Source organism: Narcine bancroftii, chromosome 4 (genome assembly GCF_036971445.1).
Source record: "Narcine bancroftii isolate sNarBan1 chromosome 4, sNarBan1.hap1, whole genome shotgun sequence".
In the NCBI taxonomy this organism is placed as follows: Eukaryota; Metazoa; Chordata; class Chondrichthyes; order Torpediniformes; family Narcinidae; genus Narcine; species Narcine bancroftii.
This window is the reverse complement of record NC_091472.1, coordinates 44606158-44629210: the sequence shown is the minus strand read 5'-3', so window position 1 is coordinate 44629210 and position 23053 is coordinate 44606158. Positions and strand designations below refer to the sequence as shown.

General features: G+C 39.1%; 1 protein-coding gene and 1 long non-coding RNA gene across 9 annotated transcripts in view; one reads left to right on the top strand and one right to left on the bottom strand.

The window, feature by feature from the left end:
- The window catches only part of LOC138760509 (echinoderm microtubule-associated protein-like 4), a 348904-nt gene that overhangs the window by 306483 nt on the left and 19368 nt on the right, over positions 1 to 23053 (top strand). For 7 of the 8 annotated variants that reach the window (XM_069931142.1, XM_069931139.1, XM_069931140.1 and 4 more), the window contains 2 exons: positions 2244 to 2311; positions 12083 to 12171. In XM_069931142.1, coding sequence (XP_069787243.1) covers positions 2244 to 2311; positions 12083 to 12171 — 157 coding nt within the window. Of the gene's footprint in view, positions 1 to 2243; positions 2312 to 12082; positions 12172 to 14239; positions 14598 to 23053 lie in introns of those variants that run through there. The other variant, XM_069931146.1, reaches the window with a different exon arrangement.
- On the bottom strand, positions 1657 to 22874 carry LOC138760512 (uncharacterized). Its single transcript, XR_011355674.1, has 3 exons — positions 22710 to 22874; positions 11232 to 11311; positions 1657 to 2135 (listed from the first exon to the last, which is right to left on the bottom strand). It is a non-coding gene; the product is annotated as an uncharacterized lncRNA (long non-coding RNA).

The window sequence follows — 23053 nt, the reverse complement described above, 5'->3', positions numbered from 1 at the left end:
CAAGTCTGGACTGTCTGGCTTGAACAGAGGTTTATTTTTGGCAAACCATGGTCTGTGATCTTGTGATAAATTTAGCAAAAATTATATCAACAGAAAATTTTCCCCTATATATCCACCAATTTATTTTTTGAAAAACCAGTGCAAGTGCATGAAAAATTTCAATGGCGACAGTTGTTTAATTTCTTATTTTAAGAGAGAGTGATAGTTTAAAATAAACATTTGAATGGATTGATTATGACCAGAGAACATTTCACAATATTTGTATTGTTTGAAAGAGTGGAAGCTTTACAAGAAAGTTAAAATGAATAAACCCAGATTAAAAACAAAGCATTCTGCAGAAGATGACCATTTTAAAAATTAACCTTCAAAATTGCAAACTGTACAGTCTTCGAAGACTGGCAAATTGAGAAAGTCACATTAATCAGAGCTGCAGTGTGGCTTAAACAGATTTTGTTGGAACTGTGCTATATGAAATAAATTACAGACTGAAAATTATTGGATTAAGAGATGAAGTAAGAATTGCACTTGATAAGGGGTGTCAAAATGGTTTGAGAAGAAGCTGAAAGAGAACTGGTGAATGATAGTGGACTGATGTCAAAGTTGCCTGTTTTAAATATTGTGGTTTTTTTATCTGCATATTTGTGTCTCCTATGGTCTGGCTGTATTTATACCCAGTGCAGAAGTGAACTCTATTATTCCACTTGACCCTCTCTGATCACTTGGATCAGGGTGCAGTGCTAACCAAAAATACTGAAGGAGGTGCAGAAGCCTTCCCATGAGGTGCCTGGAGCGGCCCCTTGAGGTACGAGAGTGGTGCTCCAGTGAGCTCTGGTAGCACTGCACCCCTGATTTGGATGTGCTAAACCCCCAAATGACTTGGTTTGCCATTGTTCCTTCAATCTACCTCTTCCTTGCATCAACTAACGTTGCTCCCCTTACCCGATCTTAATAACAGCATGGTACAGGCCCTTTGGCTCACAACGTTGTGCTAACCTATATAAACCACTCAATGATCTAAACCTTCCTTACCTTACAACCAGAATCCACTATTTTTCTTCCATCTGTATGCCTGCCTAAGCCTTTTAAATGTCCCTATTGTACCAGCATCCACTACCACCAATAACAATGCATTCCAGACACCTACTCTCTCTGTGGGGGAAAAAATACTTACCCCTGTCATCTCCCCTAGACTTTTCTCCCTTCACCTTGTATAGATGTGAAAACTTAGAAGAGAAAATTGGGATTCTCAAACCAGAAAATTCAAAATAAGACACTACTGTTGCTGGGTGTCATCTTTATTTGTTCTTAACTCATTTTGAAGTGTTCTTATCGATATTGTATTCATGCAGAAGGTGCCATTTCTCCATTGTCCCCTGTATTTCTGATGAAAAAAAACTCACCTATGACAATACACAGGAACCTTCCTCCAGTTAAAATCCTCCTGTTGCCCCATTTCATTGTTCCTGACTTACTTTCTGTTTACTTATTCACCCTCTATCCTTTTCCCTTTATTCTCCACTATCTAAGTCCACCACTTCCCTGCTGTTGCCTTACCTTATCCTCTATTGCCAACAGTTGAAGTATTGGGATCAAATTATCTGTATATATTCCGTAACTGAAAAGGTGTGTGCCTTTAAAAGCTGTAAGCTTAATGTAAAATGTGATGTCTCGATGGATTTTAGGATTTCATGTTTTAATTTCTCTTAAAAGTCAAGCTGTTAAAACAGGTGGTTCCTCTGGTGAAGGTTCTCATGCAAACAATTCATTGTGATTCATTTATGTGTTGACAATTGTGAGTTAGTAATTAAAGGAAGTTTCTTGACTTCATGTGTGAGCATGGCAACATTTATTCCTCTTTCCAGTTGATGGTTGAGCATATTGAATAAATGTGTGAGCAAGAAAATGGTGCTGTGGTCAAACTTCAACGTCAATGAATGGCAGAGAAAGCTCAAGATGCCTTTGCTTGCTACGGTTTGTTCTTAAGATGATGCTGCCAGGTGAAGAATTCCATCAATTTACTGCAGTGGTTGATGACTGAAGAGCTCTATCATGTTTTTAAGACTGTGATTGATGTGAAGATGATGCCAATCCTTTCTCTTCACTGCACTTTTTTTTGCATAGTGGAAGCGAAGAAGCTGCAGTAATTGAAAGTGAATATTTTAAAACTTTAAAATGTAAATATAATTCAGAGTGATCTGCAGTTTCTCTAGTTTACCTCCATAAATGTAATTCTCCTTCCTTAGGAACCAGGTCATTGTGCTGAATTCCATCCCAGTGGTGTTGTGGTTGCTATCGGGACACACTCGGGCAGGTAAATTTGATGGATATTCTCTTGAATCTCTTGGATTTTTAATTCAAGGAGTTTGTGCATAAATGGTGTAGTGTGTTATGTCATTTTACATTATAGATAACTGCACATCTTTAATTATTGCCTTATTGAATATTCTCTGCTTTAATGGATCCACTATTATCATGTGTGTTTTTAACTGCCCAACCACTAAATTCTCCTTTAACTTTCATATTTAAAGTTGTGTTTGTAATAACATGGAAAGAAACCATTTGTAATCTCTTGGAAAAATTGCATTCCCCAATTGATTTCCCTGCAACCCATACCTGGCAATCAGCTTTACTTTGAACTCAACTTTCTTCCTCACTTTATTTTGCGGTTTTCTGTAAAATTAACCTCTTTGAGCTTTGTTCATTGAATGACATTCTCCTTGTGTGGCTCAGGGTCATATTTTGTTTGATAACTGTCCTGTGAAATGTCTTGGGATTTTTTTTGCCTCATGTGAAAGAAATGTTGAAGAGATAATTATTATAGTTCAAAGTACCCACCCTCAGTCTAGCAAGATATGACTGTGTATTGGGGTAAGATGTTTCTGCTCATGAACCCTCAAGTTTGGCTCATGACATGTACTTGGACCTGACTGTGTTAAATTAGTGTGTAACACCAATCCCAGATGAAATATTTCCCAAGCTGTTTAACAAAACAAGGGAAGTAATTGTAGAAGCTCTGGAAATCTTGCATTCCTCTCTGGTTATAGAAGGTTGGAAGATTGCTAATGTTGATTTCAAACAGGATAATTTGGAAAGGATAATTCAATTAGTTACAGGCCATTTCATTTAATTTCAGTGGCAGGCAAATATAATAATCAATTATTTAGGCTTTGTTCACGAAACATAAATCACTACATTTGTTAATGGAAGGCTGTGTTTATTTGATGGGATTGAATTGTATGAAATGGTATCAAGGGAATTCATGACAGCAATAGGTTTCATTTACTCCACGTACATTTCAAATAAAAAGTAAATGTCCATGTGCTTGAAAGGAAAATGCCAAATTGGATCCAAAATTGCCTCAGTGGCAAAGAATGATGGTTGCCAACAATACATAAATGTGCTGGAGAAGCCCAGCAGGTCACACAGCATTCAGAGGAGATAAAAGATAGCCAACCTTTCGGGCCTGAGCCCTCATTGAGGGATGAGCAACAACAGGCAGGCACCAGAATAAAAAGCTGAGAGGAAACAAAGATTATGTTAAAATTGCGTACACTGTTAAAAGTCAGTTGGTTGAATGTGGTGGAAATATTCTCAGGTGCATCTATTTCAGTGCAAGAAATATTGTAGGAAAGGCAGACGAGCTTAGAGCATGGATTGGTATGTGGAATTATGACATTTTGGCCATCAGTGAAACTTGGTTGCAGGAGTGGCAGCTCAATGTTCCGGTGTTCAGTTGCTTTAGACGCGATAGAATGGGGAGGGCCGGGGAAGGAGTGGCATTACTCATCAAGGAAAATATCAGAGCCGTGCTCAGAGAGAACAGACCAGAGAGCTCGTCTACTGGGTGAAGCTGAGGAATGAGAAAGGTATGTTCACACTCATGGGTCAATAGTCAGCGAGAATTGGAGGAGCAAATCTGTAGAGAGATAGCAGACAGCTGCAGAAAACATAAGGTTGTGATAGTAGGAGATTTTCACTTTACATTATTGACTGGAACTCCAGTTCTGTAAAAGGGCTGGATGGCTTGGAGTTTGTCAGATATGTTCAGAAACATTTTCTAAATCAATATATAGAGATACGAAGTTCACTGGTATCAGGCAATCTTCCATACTGTGCACAGATTTGAACAGATATTATATTCACCAGGCTCTGATGTTTTAACTTAAGTTAATACCACTTAGGAAGGTTTCGGAGAGATATTCGTTGTTTGTTGGACACTCAAACTGATCTCCTTCAATCAGCAACTGAAGTATCTTACTGAAGAAACATCCCCTCTTGGGCTTTTCCAAAAGATAACCTCTTCTTCCAAGTTACCACAAGGAGCTCTTCTTTTTCCCCTATTCCAGGAGAAACACAGTAACCAGCCACAGCCTCTGCAATTAACTACAGAGATTTAGAACAGGCTGAACTCAGAACTTAAAACCCATCTTCAAATAGGGTTGTGCAGCAGGTTTGCCAACTTGCAGTCTTCACCACAAACTGCTGCAGAATACTCTCCCAAACAATGGATGTTTTCTGTTTGTTTGTAAAACCACGTGATCCCTTTTAGGACAACAAACTTCAACCAGACATTTAAAACTCTGGCACCAGTTTAGCAGCAAAAGATTTATCAGTTCTTGAGCCTGGACACTGTTCAAACATGCTGGGCCATTAACACCTACTTGTGAGACTCTCACAAGCACTTCCCATGGTCTCTGCAAAGCCATCTGTAGACACAAAGTCTAACCTTCCATAGCTCTTGCATGGAAAAATGTGATGTTTGTGAAATGTGACTTGATAACTAAACCTCACAAATCTTACCCTTTTAAGATATATGTTACCATAATTTTATGAACTGATTCCATAACAGTACCGCACTGGATCTCCTATTAGGGAATGAGACCGGACAGGTGACAGAAGTATGTGTAGGGGAACATTTAGGGACCAATGATTATAATTCCATTAATTTCAAGTTAATTATGGGGAGATCTGGGCCTCGGGTTGAGATTCTAAATTGGAGAATGGTCAATTTTATCTCTATTTAAGAACTCCAGGACACTATACTATTTTATTTAACCCAAGAAAAACTCTGGTATGGCATATTTTACAAACTATGTGCAGATATATTCTCAGATTTAGTCCTAACTGCTGGAAAGATTTTATTTTCCTTCCCATTGAGGTTTAAGAGGGTTCCTTGATAGCAAAAAAACATCATTCTCACTTGTCTGTTTTGGAGTCAAGTGGTTCTGTCAGGACACAAACTGAGCAGCATTGAACATTGGTGAGTGTGAGTCATTTGACAACACTAGCTGATGATTGAGTGTTGACTGGTTTTGGAGGAGATAATGTTGGCAGATGCAGGCTAAATGACCATATTGAACAGCTAGTAGAGCTACTGTGGTGCTACCTACAGCACCAGAGACCCAGGTTCAATAATGATCTCCGTTTCTACCCATATGCAGTTTGTATGTTTTCCCTATGACCGTGTGGGCTTCCCCCAGGTTCTCTGGTTCCCTTCCGAAATGTATTGGCCATAATAAATTTCCCCCAGTGTGTAGGTGAATGGAAGAATCTGACACAAGTTGATCAATATGATAACATTTTGACACTCGATCAATATTTCGCTTTACTATTAAGTGTGTTCCAGTTTAATAGTGCCGTGAAAGCTACAATCTGTTCTCATTTTTTTTTCCCTAGTTGAATTATTCCAACAGGACAAGAAAGAAGGGTTAGTCTTTTCACAGGCGAAAAACTACTTGGGTAATTGGGTAAAATGAAATATTGAGGAACTGGAATTTTGAATAGTTTTTTTTGTCTCAGCAGCCAGGAAACCGCAGAAAGCTGCAAGCACAAAATGTAGTGGTTTGGCATTTATTGTATGATCATACAGATTTTAAAAAATACATGTATAGTGATAAAAATTCAATTTGTGATCTGGACAGGGTAGAAAAATATTGAACAAAAGCTTATTTTCTGAATGTGTGTACTTAATCTAGAGTAAAATAATTGTTTTCAAAATTTATCTGTTTATAACTCTTGAAGTATAATATTTTATTGACATCTATTGAATAAATTGAACCTTAATTAAAAGGTTAAGGTTTTGAAATGTGGGAACATGCCATTTGACACATCTTACTGTGATAAAATGAAGTTGCAGGCAACGATATAAGTAAATAATAAAGCAGGAAACACCAGAGATAGCAAGTAGAGCAGTATCTGAAGGTGATAGTTCTGGTAAAAGAACATTGGTCTTCTCTTTTCACAGATGCTGCCTGACATGTGTATTGTTGATCTTATTTCAGGTTTCCAAGTTCTGCACGATCTTGCTTTAAAATTAAGAATAATGGCTAACAGTCTCATACCTGTCCTGAGCATGGCATACCATATTCACTGATTTATAATGCAGCTCTGATTTGGAATGTTTATAATATAAAAGATCTATTCGTCTAGATATCCATTTAGAATATATTCTGTCTTTGATCTTTCTCAAAGGAGTCTGAAAAATGTCCTGCCGGACATTGCTGAAATATTTGTAATATCTGTGGACACATTCACTCTTCATTTTTTGCTTTTGATTTTTTATTTGTAAAATTTTCAAATTTTAAAGGAGGCAGTTGAAGAAGGCTGACTCAGGATGTTAATTCGGAGCAAATAATCCTGCATCTTTGGAGCAATTACAAACTCGTCCATTCTGCAGGTTATGTGCAGAGTTTAAAACCTGTATTCGGGCTCCAGAAAGTTTCATAGAATGCACACTAGTGAAACAAGCAACTGAACTTAAATTTGTATTGTTATGAGTCTCATCATAAGGCTGTCTCCTTTAGTTTGTATTGTACCCATTTATTTGTGATTAGGAACTAGAGAACTGAATGCCAATATACCATATCTTTATGAACTGGATATCATTTGAATTCCATGGCAAGGAGAGAATTGTGACAACTGTTTTCTATGCATCTGTAGAGACAGTGACCAGTATTATAAAATATTGGAGTGAAAGTGCTCACAATTTCAAGGCACTTGAGATTTATTTTTATGCTTTTGAAATACTTGAGAAATTCAAGGGTTCCCTGAGTACAGTAAAATCATCATTATCTGGCACTTTGGGTTTTGTGGGTGTCAGATTTGCGAATTTTCCGGTTGATTGAAACTCACTCTTCCTATGCCTAACTAAGACATCTGCATTAAGAGTACACCATGTAAAAGTCTAAAAACAGTGCAAAATGTAAAGTATTTTGAAAAAAAAATCAGTGTTGTCTTTAGTTATGTAAAGTTCACTTTAATCAGCTAATTCCCATAACTTGCAAACTTTAAATTCAAACCTCAGTCGCTGGCACAGTAACAGAATTGTTCTAGCCTCTACACTAGTCATGCTGCCATCATAATTAACCTCTCCCTTCGCGCTGACAACCTGACATGCCTCCACATAAGTGTCCCAGTCAGACCCTTCATGCAAAATGTCCTGGTCAGGCCCTTGGCGCAACCTCCATGCAAGTAACCTGGCCAGAGCCTCGGTGCACCTTCCTTTCAATTCGAACCCCAGTCTCTGGCTCTGTAAAAGCCTTACATGAGCCACTGCACTAACCATACTGCCATCATAATTAACCTACCCTCTTCCCCTATATTTACAGATAAAGTCTTACCAATATACTTAATAATGTAATAATAAAAATAAGTACTCTTACTAGGCAGGATTAGAGAGACACTTTGGGAGAGTCACCCCAGTAACAAGCAGCATTGGTCAGCTCTTCATCCTGGGCTTTGCCATTTTATTCAAACACAACTTTATTCAAACTGGCATGGCATGACCGAGATGCTCCGCTGGCTGAATGTTTGCTCCCATCTTCACCAAAGGATTGTGTGTTACTTCGGAGAACCTTTTACAATTGTAAACTTTTATTTACGGTTTTATCTAAAGTATTTTTTAAAACATTTATTTATTTGTTTCCTCAATAATTTTTCTGATTGTTTGTTTCCAGTTGATTGTACCATATAATGGGGATTTTACTGTATTTTAAATGTAATTTTACAGCGTCAAATGCATTACAAACGCTGTGCAATGTCACCACCTCAGCACTCTTTCTTATTTCTAGCTCTATCAATATAAAAGTCATTATTGCATTTTCCCATTTATTTTTTTACTTTCTACCCTTGTTTGTAACAGTCAAATGATCTCTTTACAGAGATTTGAGAGATTCAATGTTCTATTCTTTTTGGGTCCAAAATGAATAATGTCAGTCATCCTTATACTGAAATCCATTGGCCGCACCTTTTCCTACTCAATTATAACAGGATCATAGATCAATATCTTCAAAGAAGACCGCAGAGCCCACCTCACTGACAAAAGACAAAGGAGCAAAAACCCAACACCCAACCCCAACCATCCAATTTTTCCTTGCAACCGTGCCTGCCTGTCCCGCATTGGACTAGTCAATCACCAATGAGCCTGCAGCAGACGTGGACATACCCCTCCATAAATCTTCATCCGCGAAGCCAAGCCAAAGAAAGAAGAGGATCAATATTTTGATGTTTAATTCTAATATCTATAGCAATTACAACATGTCCTATCTCTTTGTCCATCTCAAAATTGATATAGAGCTCTCTATGCAAACATCCAAGTCATTTATAAATGTGATGAGTGATCGCAGCTCCAACAAAGATCTTTGCAGGTTACCATTCCCTCCTGCTTATGTGCATTTCCATTATACCGACTGCCTTCTATATTCTGTATTGAAAGGCATGAGCTTCAATCAGGGTTAATAATTGCTCATGAGGAATTTTACTAAATGCCTTTTGGAATTCCTTCTAAATGATCTCCATAGACAACAGTGAACAAAGAGGAAACTGGTGGAACTCAACAGGTCAGGCTACATCCATAGATAGAAATGGTCAGTCTAAGTTTTGGATCAATAAAGGGTCCTGACTTGAAATGTTGACTGACCATTTATATTCATGGATGCAGCTTGAACTGCTGAATCCCTCCATCTTCTCTTTATTCACTTGTTCCAGCATCTTCAGTTTTTCTGTCCGTTGACGTTACTCTGGTCACGGCATAAGAACAGAAGAAATAGGAGCACGGATGGGCCATCTGGCCCATTGAGCCTATTCCCATAACCCTAATTCCTCTTCTATTCAAAAATGGACCGTTCTTTTAAATACAAGGCTGGCTCTATTGCTTCTTTTGGCAGAGAATTTCACCCCTGGCTGGAGAAGCATTCCTTCTCATCTTTGTTGGAAAAGTCCAGTCACTTCAGTGAAAAATTCAGTCAAAGTCATCAGACCTGGCTTACCACTAAAAAACATATGGTAACTTTTTCTATTCAGCAGAACAAAAATAGAGAAATTTGGATGCCCTTTATAATATTGAAACAAAAGACGTTATGCTGACTGATCTTTGATTTCCTTTTTTCCCACGCCATTTTTCTTGAGTAGGACATGCCTATTATTTTTTATTCTGAAGGAATGGTTCCCGAATTAAGCAAGCTTTCAAAGATTACAGCTAAGCATCTGGATTATTAATTCTTACTCACTTAAAATTAGCTTTGGGAGACAACTGGTCCTGGGAATTGATCATTCTTTATTTCACTGTGTCTTAACTGTTATTTTGCTTACATTAATCTTGGAAGCTTTTCATCCACTTCAGTTTTAGTTGTCCAGAATTTGTTCTTTGTTTCCACTTTAACGACTGATCTAAAGTAATTTATTTTGGCTCCAATTCCTTTTTTTTTTAATTTGCAAAATAGCTATTTTCAGAGCCCATACCATCGTATATCAGCTCATAGAATTGGAGTGTAGCACAAATGTCTTCAGACACTACAATTGTAGTAAAAACACAAAAAAGCTGCAGGAACTCAGAAGATACTGCAACGTCCATAGGAGGTAAAGGTATACAGTACAACTCCGATTATCTGAAAAGATCGGGACTGAGCCTATTTCGGATAAATGTTTTTTTGGTGAACTGGTCATTTTTTAATAACAGTCCAGTAGCAATAGCAAATCACTTGTAACAGAGTTTAAACAACAACAAACAACAAGGGAAGGCTTTTAAAAGCTTTAAAGCTTTAATTCTCACCAAAGAAATGCTGGCCTCCGCTGATCACTGACACCTCCCCACTAAGGCCCCGCTCGTGCCTGGAGCCGCCGGAAGACTGAGGTCTGCTGCTGGTGTGGTCCCCACTGTTGCTGGGAGCCCAACGTCCACTGCTGCCGCCGGTGAGGTCCCTGCTGCCACTGGGAGCCTGAGGTTCTCACTGCCGCTGGCAGCCTGACATCCCTGGACAGTTTGGGTCCAAAAAAAATTTGGATAAATGAGGATTTCTGATTTGTTTTGGGATATCCTCACTTTCTCATTTTTTTTTTTTAAATCAGATAATTGGGGATTTTGGAGAATCCGATTTCAGATAATCAGAGTTTTACTGTATAACCAACTTTTCTGACCTGACCTCTCCTTCAAGGTATGAGCAAAATGTAGGCAGGTGCCTGAATAAAAAGGCTGGTGAGAAGGGAAGAAAGGGCAGGGGGAGAAGCACAGACAAAAGGTGATAATTGGACATTGATAGGAGGACAGGAGAGGAAAGGTGAGAAAAATCCTGCAGCATTTTTGTGTTTTTACTACAATCGTAGTGTCTGAAGACATTTGCGTTTCACTCCGATTCTATGAGCTGATATAGAATGGTATGGGCTCTGAAAATAGCTATTTTGCAAATTAAAAAAAGGAATTCGAGTCAAAATAAATTACTTGAATGCAGAGCTGGAGAAAAGGAGATGGAGAGGGAGACAGAGCTCGAAGAAAGGAGAAAAAGGGATGGGGAAGGGAGAAATTGGGGTGGAGGGTCAAATGGAAACCGGAGAAGTTGATAATAATTTTGAATCTTTTTTAAAATTCTACTAATAAAATTTTCACAGCTTCCTTCTCTCCTGCAATCTCGATCACTTCCATTTCCCATGCAGATCCTTGGTCCTGACTGTATGCAACCATGTTTGACTAATTTCTTCAAGTTAAATTTTCATCTTAGTTGATTTCATTTTGTTATTTTTTAGCATTTACATCTATGTAAAAAAATTAGATGGGCCACCTTTTCCATTATGTCCTCCTGCTTTAGTATTTGCTCACAGATTTCTAATCCTTGCCTTAATTTTTATCTTTTATTTTTTGATGATTCTAAGTTGTCTTTTACTCTGTTCTTTTTGTTTCAGAACTGTTACTAATAGTGTTTTTTTCTTAATCCCAATACTCCTGTAACAACATTTCTTACCAACTCTTTCTCTCGTTCATCGGTTCAGTTGTAGATCCTATCATATGGGTCATCTCACCAGAATTGTTTCAGGCCATTTCCTAGTGAGAATAAGGAGGCAAACATTAATTTTTTTTGGAGGAGGGGCTGAGAGTATGAAATAATGTTGAATGTCCTAATTATTAAATCTCTTACAACAAACACATTCTTCTACTTCTAGTTCTTCATGCATCCCATCTCCACTTGGGAGCAGGAATGCAAACTCCATACTAATGTTGCACCTCTCTAAGAAACTCTGGATAAGCTGCCTAGATATTTTTTCCCCTCCTTTATAAGTTGGAGTACCTCCAGCTCTCACTTCACTTCAGTAGCTTTGAGGCAGAAATAACTACCCCACCGATGTTTGCCTTGGGCAATTGTGCAAATCATTGGGAAATGTTTCCAGGCATCCAGTTTTCATACACTGCTTCTATTCTTTCCTTTTCAAATAAACATGGAGAGTTTAATTGTCAGAGCCAAGAAAAGCACTAAAATCTGTTACACTAATGCAGACTTTCGCTAATCAGTAGGAAAGTAAGGAATGTCAAAAATGTGCTTTCATGCAGCTGTCCCATTTAATGTATCACTCATTATAATACATTTTTGGGCTTATTCCCAAGTACATTGGATATATAAAACAACTTTTCGCTGTTAAAAGGCATTTTTCTTTGCCTTTAGACAGACTTTGTAATATAAATTTAGATTGAAAAGTACAATTAAGAGCAAAAAATTTGAATCATTAATGAAGTGAAAAATATTTTTGGAAGAAATGCATTTGTTATTGGAGTAAAAGTAATAGCTTTTTTACTCTTATTTCATTTTTTTTGCGTTAGGTGGTTTGTTCTAGATGCTGAGACTAAAGACCTAGTTTCAATACACACAGATGGAAATGAACAATTATCTGTGATGCGGTATTCTCCAGGTAATTTGTCTTTTTTTTTTAATTCTGATCATTGTAAAACATTATTAAACGTACAATGCTACAAACATGAAATGCAAATGGTGGTGAATGCCGTTCAGTCGTGATGCAGGGTCTTGACCTGAAACATCAATCATTCCTTTGTTTTCAGAGATGCTTGGCCCACTGAATTTCTAAAATTACTTTTAAAAGGAATTCAAGTCACAGCTCCAATCCTGAAATGACAGTCAGGTAGTCTTCTGCGGGTGAGCATTTGACCAGATCATTGCAGGTGGAGAATTATAAAGCACAAGTCAATTTCAGTTTCTCAAGATGAAAATAAGATTGACAAACTTAGCCTTGCCTCAAATTCTTGCAGCATTTGAGATTGTAAAAGCACTTGCAGATCAAGTCAAGTGATGTGTTGGAAGGTAACCAATGTAAGTGGCACTATATGCACCCGCTACTTTCTAAAATCTTTATTCAATGAACTTTATTCCCAATCTTCAAGGTGCAGTTGGCTCTCTTTCTTAAAGGTATATTTGCATTGAGACCAATCTCACAGCCTGCCACTTTGTGACTTGTTTTGATGGGTAGTTTGACAAATCCTCGCCAACCCTTGCCAAATTCCGAACAGTCATTGGAAGTCCATCTCTTTTAGCCTTGTGCCATGTGGATATCAATAGAACTAGTTTAAACCTATAGAACGATTTTTGGCATGTGCTTATAGTTCAATTTTTCTTAATTTCGCAAGTAAATGGGGCCATATTCATGGCTTCATCAGCCCTTATGTAATTGAAACCCCATGAATGTTATTGTGTGTCAAAAGACATGAACTAAAAGCCACCCCATCAAAAATTGATAATAATTCCATACAAATTATTGTATTATGCTATTGCCATTTAATTCAAGCATAAGCTCAATAGTTTTGATAAACAGATAAAAACTCAAGTAAGCGAATACAAGGTGGTTCAAAGGGCTGAAGATATACAAGATTTCTATCTTTCTCTTGATTCTATTCAACTTCAGTTATAAAATCATGAGAATTCTTAGAGCACGTACCATTTTCAAACCAAAACCATGTGATGACTTAATTAAATTAAAACACTCTGATAAGGACATTCCCTTCAGATATTCCCTGTATGAAAATCTCAATGGAATGTTTTGACAAATGTATTTTCATTTCATAATATGCTTGTACAGAAAATTAAAACAAACATTGAAGTGAAAATAGTTTACTTTTATGAATTAAAACATTTCAAAACAAAATCAAGTAATCCAGAGTCAATGCCAGGAATGATTAATTTTCATCTTTGAAAGGCTTTAATTCAATTTAGAAAACATTTTGGTTTAATGAGATTTTCTCTTTCTAGTCCTATTTTTTCTAATTATTTAGTTAAAGTTTCCGTGATTGATGTAACTTTTAAAGAATGGTATAGATTGGTCATTAAATGTTTTAAAGATTTATTTGCCGAAGAGAATCTCACTTCCAGTTAAATACGGACTACCAAATACTCTTTTTTTTCGTTACCTACAGATTAGAGATTTTTTGCGGTCTCAATTACATACACTTCCTAAAAGGACAGATAAGAATTTAACTGATGTAATTTTTAATTTACAACCTTTCTATAATGGTTCAATATCTAACATTTATGATATGTTGTTAATAAGAGAGGCTCCCTCGGGGATAAAATTTAAAAAGCCTGGGAACAGGACCTGCATCTTTTATTTTCTGAAGAAACTTGGAATGTAATTTTAAAAGTGGTTAATACCTTTTCTTTATGTGCCCACCACTTTCTCAAGTAGTCCATAGAGCTCACATGTCCAAAGTCAAACGATCTCGTTTTTATGCAGATGTATCTCCTCGTTGTGATAAATGCAACAATGGAGTTGCTCCATTAATTCATATGTTCTGGACATGTCAAGGTCTTGAGAAATATTGGAACAAAGTATTTCAAACTTTCTCTGCACTTATTAAAGTTCATTTAAAACCTAATCCCTTAACTGCTTTATTTGGTATTGTTGGAAAGAGTGACATAACTTTAATGTCATTTGAGCTACATGTATTAGCTTATATTTCTCTTATGGCTAGATGGACAGTGTTACCCCACCGAATCAAGCTCAATGGCTACGTGACATCATATGTTTAAATTTAGAGAAGATTAGATGCTCAATTTCCGATTTGAATGTAAACTTTCAAATGCTATGGGGACTCTTTTTGAATTACTTTTATAATCTTTGATTTGTTTTGAAGGTAGAAGTGTTGATTAATGAGGTAATCGATCACTGATAAGAATTTTGTCTTTTTTTGGCCAAACAGATTCTTTCTTAGTAGTGGGTTTAGATTTTCCTTTTTTTTTAAATAATAAAATATTAATGCAATATAATCTGTTTGATTAAAATGTGGGTTATCATGGATGAAATTATATGATTTATGTGTAATGTATCTTTTTGACTTTTGACATGTACTCTGTATTTTTGGATGATAAATTTCAATGTTAATAAAAATGTTGAAAAAGAATAGGCTTTCATTCCAGAGGGTCTGGAAAAGTCTGCTATTCCAACCTAATTTTCTTTTGTTTCCAACTGTCAGTGCTGCTCTCCATTTGGAGTGGAAAATGAGAGCGGTTTATACTTTGATGCCTGCTCTGTTTTCCACTGTTATTTCCAACCTTTAGAAAAATCCTTCTTATTTTTGCATTATTACTTGTCTTTATGTAGAGCAACACTAAATGCTGCAACTCTTATGACAGCCCATATCAAGTTCCCCTCTTATTCTGTCTGTAAGCTTTGATTATAAATATTGAGAGGCTTTGCATTAAAAGTGATATTGTAGCTGCAGTAATTTACCCATTTTACACAGAAGTTAAAAATATACCCACTCGTTTTTTTTCAGCATAAAATGGAGTCGACTCTCTTTATTCCTTACAGACACAACACTGAATTCTTCATCCTACCAAACATCACTCAGCCTTTTCTGACCTTTTCATTGGCTCTCTGCCACAAGGGTGATCTTGATGGTCTCACTCTCCTCCTCCTGCGTCCAAGATCCATCACAGCATATGCAACCTACTGAACTAACCCACGCATGCGCACTATTACTTCCATGCATCACCTCGGATGCATCATCAGTGGCGACAGGCACTGCTCCCAATGCAGGTAAATACGCGACTGTGACAGCCCCGCTCCAGCCTCCAAGCTATACAAGGAGGCAATTGATCGGATCTGACCTGTTATGCAACGGTTTGGAGGGCTGACTGTCTGTCCCAATACATAACGGTTTGGAGAGCTGACCTCATACAATACTGCAAGTCAGGCAATGTATGCACCGTCTGGAAGGGGAGGGGGTGTCTGGAAGGGAGGGGCATCTGTTCTTCCCACTCTGGCAACGATGAAGAATGTGGACTGTCAATGTACACTGGCTTCAGTCTGTTGATGGAGATTGTGTGATCTTTCACATTTCTATGAATCACTAATGTCCTTGGGTGGTGTTATAAAACTTCAAAAGGCCTATCTTAAATGGGCTGAAGTGGCCTGAGAATAGCAAGTCGAAGGACCACATGCGTATAGCATTGTAAATCATCTGGAACATATACTGCAGGTGACGCATGTCACGTAGATCTCAGCAATCTCATGTTTTCCTCAAGACGATCAGCGTAACTCACGAGATCATAGAGCACAGTCCTCAAGACTTGGATTCACAAACTCGCAGGGCAGAGTCAGCATGGTGCTATACACCATCTCTGCCGCTGAACATCAAAGATCCGTTTTTACAGCAGTACGCACGCCAAGGAAAACCATCTCTCCACACATGCTGCCATGTAGATACATCACCACCTGCTATCAACTCTGCTTTAAATTGTTGATGGAAAAGCTCAACGAGGCCATTGGCCTTTGGATGGTAAGCCATACAGGTAGTGTCCAAAAGATCAGTGAGAGCTCGGAACAACGCCAACTCAAACTGAAACCTCCCCCTCCCCCCTATCGTAATAGTGCCCGGAACGCCGAAAGATGGATCCCAGCCATCCACAAAAGCCCAGTGAGCAGATAACTATATCCTCTGGATGGCAGAATCGGGCCTACCAAGTCCAGATGGACGTGATGGAAATGGGAATCAGAACAACAAAATCTCCCAGCCTGGATTTCGTGTGTCTGGAGGCTTTAGTGTGTTGACCCAACAAGCAGGTCCTTGCCATAATCCAACATTCTATTGAACGCAAAGCCAGGTAAAGCATTCTGTAATCAGTTTTATTGATACTCTTCTACCAGGATGAGACAGATTATGAAGAGCCTCAAAAGTCTCCTGCCTCATTGCCACCGGCACAAAAGGCCTAGGTCTTCCTGTGGAAAAATCGCAAACTGATGTTTCACCTGATTCATCCAGGCTCACATCTTGTCGATAGAGATCTGTGTTGATTCAGCAATACCGGATGAGATCAGGATCGGTGTACTGTGCACGAGCCTTGGCAGTGAAATCAAAAGCAGTAGTCTTATATTAGGTCTCAATGTCACACCTGGACAGGGCATCGGCTACAGCATTCACTTTCCCTCAGATATGCCACATGTCTGAGGAAAATTTTAAGGTGAAGTCCAAGTACTGAATTCCTTTTGGCTAATAGAGATGCACACTTGTACTTGTGGTATGCATAAGTATGCATACTTGTGGTCTGTATAAATAATGAAAGGGTGACCTTCCAACAAAAGCAGGATATGTTTCACTGTGAGATAGGTAGCTAGAAGATCTCAACCGAATGTACCAAACTTTTTCTGAGCCGATAACAACTTGGATGAAAAGATCGCCAGAAATTTCAATTGCCCACAGACTCATTGTTCTAACACTGCTCCCACAGCACTGATGGAGGTATCTGTAGTAAGACAGAGTACGGCTTTGGGATTTTGGTGAACAAGCATCGTGGCATTCACAAGCGCAGTCTTCACATAGTTGAAAGCACAAACAGCGTCATCTTCCAAGCTCAATTGTCTTTTAAAAACGAACTTGTCGGATCCTTTTAGTTGTTCAGTAAGAGGTAATAAAGATACTGCGGCATTTGCAGGAAACAGCGATAGATATTCATTATGCCAAAAAAATGTCATAACTAGCCAAATGTAACGGGTGTAGAAAAATATTGAATTTCTTGCACTTTCGTTTCATTGGGCAAGATGCCACGTCTCAAAAATATAAGATCAGCAGCACCAAAAATATATTTACTTGGACTGATCACAATGCCAAATTCATCAAGCTTCTGGAATATAAGCGATATAAGATGGTGCTTGTGTTCCTCCTCATCCACGCTCACTACTAGAATATCGTCGATATAGACAAATACAAAATCGAAGCAGGAGAGTACGTGATCCATAAACTGCTAGAATATCAGCTGCATTCAGCAGACCAAATGCCATTTGCAGAAATCCCAAGATGTTGAAAGGGGTAATTATTGCCACCTTGGCAACATGGTATTGTTATACCATGGAGGCTTGCTGAGAAGTCTTGTAAATTGGGAATTCTGTACTGGACAGGCAAGGTAGAATTGTTCAAGGCACGATAATCACCGCAAGGCCACCAATCCCCAGAAGACATTTTAGAACCATATGCAACAGGGACGCCCAGCAGCTGTCAGATCTGTGGACTATGCTCAGCTCCTGCATATGATTGAATTGCGCTTTCATGATTTTAAGATGATCTGGGAATATTCTACAATCCCGCGCTGCAACCAGAGGACCCCGAATCTCTATGTGGTGGGTTACTGCATGTTTAATATCTGTATGGTAATACAATGGGATCATTAGGCGAGGAAAATGCTTGAGCAATGCTCAGAAAAGGCAGGAGCCAGGTTGGAGTCTCATCAGATGGGCAGCTCACTTTCATACAACTGCTGCGGTCCATGACAAAGATTTTTTTTTTAAATTTACCAGCAACAAAAAATATCAGGAAATCCCCTCCCAAAATGGAATTGACCACATTTGCAACCGTGAAAATCCATCAAAAGGTTTGTTGAAACTGATATCCCGCATGAGTGACTTCTGGCCATATGTTTGAAAATGAGAATCATTTGTGGCTGAAAGAACATATGACATATTAGGGTGTCTGCATTCTTCAAAGAGATTGGAGGGATCACAGAAATTTCTCACCAGAATCAACAAGAAATTGAATACTCAAGAGACTGTCTTCGAGGAAGAGATGGCGGCTGCCATGCCCATGGGCAACTGTTGCCTCTACTGCGAGGGCAGGTTGTTTCCTGGCTGTCATTTGTAGAAGTCACAAGGTCACTGACAAGACCAGGTGGCAGCACCAAATTTCCAATGCTACCAACAAATACACCACCTGTCGTCTACCACGTCTTCGACCAGCACGATTCCAACCAAGCCAACGAGAGGAATTCCGTTGGATCCACAAAGCCTAGACCTGTGTAGTCAGTGTTGCCATTTACTGCTCCAACTCGGTTATCTTCAGTTGATGAGGCGCCGGCAATTACAAGGTGCAGTGAGCAGTTGTACCAGCTCTATTTGCTTCTGCTGACTAGGGGAAGTAGCCAATGCATCTATCTTCATTGACATAACAAGGTCGACGTGATTTGCCAACTGATTGAGGATGGACGATCAAAAGAACAAGTGTCCTTGAACTCGACGAAGTAAACATTGTGGAGCCTCAGCTTCCAAAAATCCCCTTCAGTAGAATCCAACTTAGCTACCCTGCACCATCTTCTTAGCATCTGTGACATTTGCCTATTGCCTAGGCTGTCATCAGCTAGTAACTCAGCAATACAAGCCTCCCAAAACAGCTGAGTACGCTGCAGAATAGCAGCCTTAAATATGTCATATGGGAGATTATCATTCAGATCAATTAAAACATCCTCCACTTCACAGGCAATCTGCTCTGGAAGACGAGCCACAAGCTGAATTTCATCTTCTGTCTTGTCACATTGAGGGTGGAGAAAGATGCCTTGAGGATCGTTAACCATGCTAATTATTAATTATAAGGTGGGGGAACCTCTATCTATCTTGACCTCCCCAACTGCTCCTGTAAGGAGTTTATCGTCATCTCTTTCCATTTTAACCTGGAAGGTGCTGTCAACCCAAGGGTCACCACTTGTAGCTGCAGTAATTCATCCAGTTTACACACAATTTAAAGAATACTCTCACTCGTTTCTTCAGCACAAAATGGAGTTGACTCTCTTTATTCCTTTTAGATACAACACTGAATTCTTCATCCCACCAAACACCATCCAGCCATGCCCCTCTAACTTTTTTTATTGGCTCTCTGCCACACAGTTGACGTTGACACTCTCACTCACCTCCTCCTGTGTCCAAGATCCTTCACAACATTTGCAGCTTTCTGAACTAACACGTGCATGAGTGCTATTACTTCCACGTGTCACCTTGGCCATGTCATCAGTGGCAACCGGCCCCACTCGCAACGCAGGTAAGTACACAATTGCAACAATATCAGTGTGAAGTCCTGCCACACCAGAAATATATGTTCCGCCTTCATTGCCATGAGAGAAAAGGTTCATTTTAGCAACTGGATCATGAGAATTATGGATCTATGTGACAATTTACCTGATATCCTAAAGCTTAAACAAGCATTCTCTACTCTGAAGCAAAACAAAAAAGTCTGCGGACATCGTGGTTGAAGTAAAAGCACAAGGCTGGAGAAACTCAGCAGGTCAAACAGTGTATTTTATATAGCAAAGATAAAGGTACATAACTGACGTTTCGGGCTTTTGCCCTTCATCAAGGTAGGGAAAAATGTCGGCAGGTGTCTGAACAAAAGGTAAGGAGGGAGGGATCGGAGAGGAGCATGGTTCCAAAGGCAGGAGGGAATAGTTGGAGAAGGGAGTGAGGGCACAGCAGCAAGCAGGGGGAGGAAGGATGGCTAGGTGAATTTAGATGAAAGGGAGTGGAGACTGACGGAAAAAAGACAGGAGAAGGGAAAGAAGGTAGAATGGAGAGTAGGTTAGGAGAAACCATAGAAGTTGATATTAATGCCATCCGCCTGGAGAATTCCCAGATGGAAAATCAAGTGTTGCCCCTCTACGGGTGGTATTGGTGGGATAGTACATGAGGCCATGGACAGACATGTAAGTATGGGAGTTGGACAAAGAATGGAAATGGTTGGGCACTGGGAAATCCTGTCACTGATGCAGTCAGAGCGTCTGACTTTTGAGACCTAATTCAAATATGGGATATGGGCCAAATATAGGCAAATAGATCCAGCTTCATCAGCAAATTGGCTCAAAGGACCTTTTTCCATATTGTAGACTTCTAGGGCTCTATGATTGGGTTTTCAAGTGACAATAATAAATAGAATTTCCGTGGATTTTGTTTCCATCTCTTTTCAGGTCTGCTGTAATATTGATTCATACAGATGGAATGGTAATAATGCTATTGCCCATTGAGTCCCTCCCATGGCCAACAAGATGAGTTTTCGTAGTGGTGTTTTGTCATGACTTTAGAAACAGCTTTAACTTGAATAATGAAAACAGAAAATAATGGAAATAATCAGCAGGTCAGATAGCATAAATAAAAAATGAAACAAAGATGTCCTTCAATTTGATGACTTCTTATCTGTAATTCTAAATGCTGCTGCCTGACCTGTTAAGTATTTCCAGCTGTTTTTTTTACACACACAGTGCTTGCTTTGACCTGTGTCTTGTTGACTTTTCCGTTGTTTTATTTGTTGCATAACTTCTTGAGACTTTCACGATATGTCTCCATATATGGGGCCCTTCAACCACGATGATGTGCAGACAAATTAAAAGGCTACTCAACAAACTAACCTTTCCCACCCTAGACCCACAACCCTCCGTGTGCCTGTCTAAGAATCTTTTAAATGTCTTTATTATATCAGCATTCACCACCAAGCCTGGCAATGCATTCCAAGCACCCACTACTTTTTGCATTAAAAAAAATCTTGCTCCTAAACTTTCCTACTTTCCTCCCCTCATCTGGCCCGGTTAGCATAGCGATTAGTGCAGCGTTGTTACAGACCAGCTACCTGGGTTAGAATCCCACGTTGTCTGTAAGAAGTTTTTACATTATCCCCATATCTGGTTTCCTCCAGGTGCTTCTGTTTCCTCCCACCCTTCAAAAATGTACTGAGGTTGTAGGCCATTTGGGTTTATTTAAGTGTTGCGTTCTCATGGGCTGAAAGGGCCTGTTATTTTGCTGTATGTCTACATTTTTAAAAAAATAAATTTTAAACTTTAAAAATCTGTATTTTGGTGTTTGCTACATTCACCCTGGGGGAAAAAAAAGGTGTTTACTGTCCACCCTATCTATACCTCTCTCATAATCTTGTAAATTTCATCCTCCTTTGCTCCAAAAAGATATCTTTTCCTGTCCTGGGAACTGAACAATCCTATTTTTTTAATGAAGATTCACCACTTCCTCTTTCTTAATCTCAACATGATCCAGCACTTAACCCTGTTCTATACTGACCACGGTCCCCCTGTCTCTGATGAACACTGATTCTAAGTATTCATTTAGGACTTCTTCCTCCTCTGTCTCAAGGCACATGTTGCCTCCTTTATCCTTAGGTGGCCCTATGCTTCCTTCTTCCTCTTAGCCAGCTGTCTCACCACTACCATGGTTCCCTTATCCAATCATGTTTTCCGTCTCAGTGGGACAGGTCTATCCAGAACTCTGCGCAAGTGGTCCCTGAACATCCTCCACATTACTTCTGTACTTTTCCCCAAGAACATCTGTTTCCAATTTACTCTTCCCAGCACCTGCCTCATTCCATCATAATTATCCCTTCCCCAATTGAACATTTTACCATTTTGTTTGCTCTTATCCTTGTTAATAGCAGTGCTAAAAGTCAAAGATTTCAAGCCACTGTCAGCAAATATTCCCCCACTGAGAGGTCTGTCACCTGATCAGATTTATTACCCAGTACTAGATCCAAGATGGCCTTTCCTCTACTCGGCTTGTCCACATACTGTGTCAGGAATCCTTCTTGGACACACCTGACAAATTCTGCCCCATCTATCCTTCTTGCATTAAGGAGGTGCCTTTCAATATTTGGAAAATTGAAGCCTGCCATAACAACCCTATATTTCTTCACCATTCAAAATATGCCTACTTATCTGCTGCTCAGTATCCTGAGGGATATTTGGGGTTCAGTAGATGGCTCCCGGTACATTGACTGCTCCCTTCCTATTTATGACTTCCACCCATACCTACTCAATGAACAATCCCTCCATATCATCCTCCCTTTCTGCAGCCATGATGCTATTTCTGATTAAAATGCTACTCCCCTCTTTTACTTCCCATCCTATTGAAGCATCTAAATCTTGCATCAGCCAATCCTGTCCTTGCGTCAGCCATATCGCTGTCACGGCACATTGTAATTCAGCATCATATTGTGATGGTCTCCCAGTCATCTCTATCCTTCTAATATGACAGTCATTTTATCATTCCAATTTTGTTTCCTGATTCAACCAAAACACCAAATGAGCTTCAAACAGCTCAATTCTTGTCTAAGTCTTGCCCCCAGCTATTTCATTATAAGTAATAGTATTTCTAAAATCTAAAACTGTGTCCATTAAGAAATTGTGGTCTACCTTTTGGGACCCATTGGGCTTCCTGGGGTTCTTGCTCATTACATCATGCAATGCTCTCACTGTAGATTTACAGTGCATCCTGTTTGCAGACTCTTCTCCATGAGTTCCATCTGTGGAATGTTCTGATCTAATCCCCTGTGACCACACTACAGCTTCATGCTCTTCCAGCGTCATTCTTTAAACTGGAACAAAGGACTCTAGGTCTTCAAGCTGTTTACTCAAGATGATACATTGTGGCCTATTAATTACCAGTCTCTTCCAATTAATGAGGGATTTGATCCTGCTTACTTGTGGTCTATATATCCTCAATTGCATTCATTGACTCATTTTCCAACTGTTCCTGG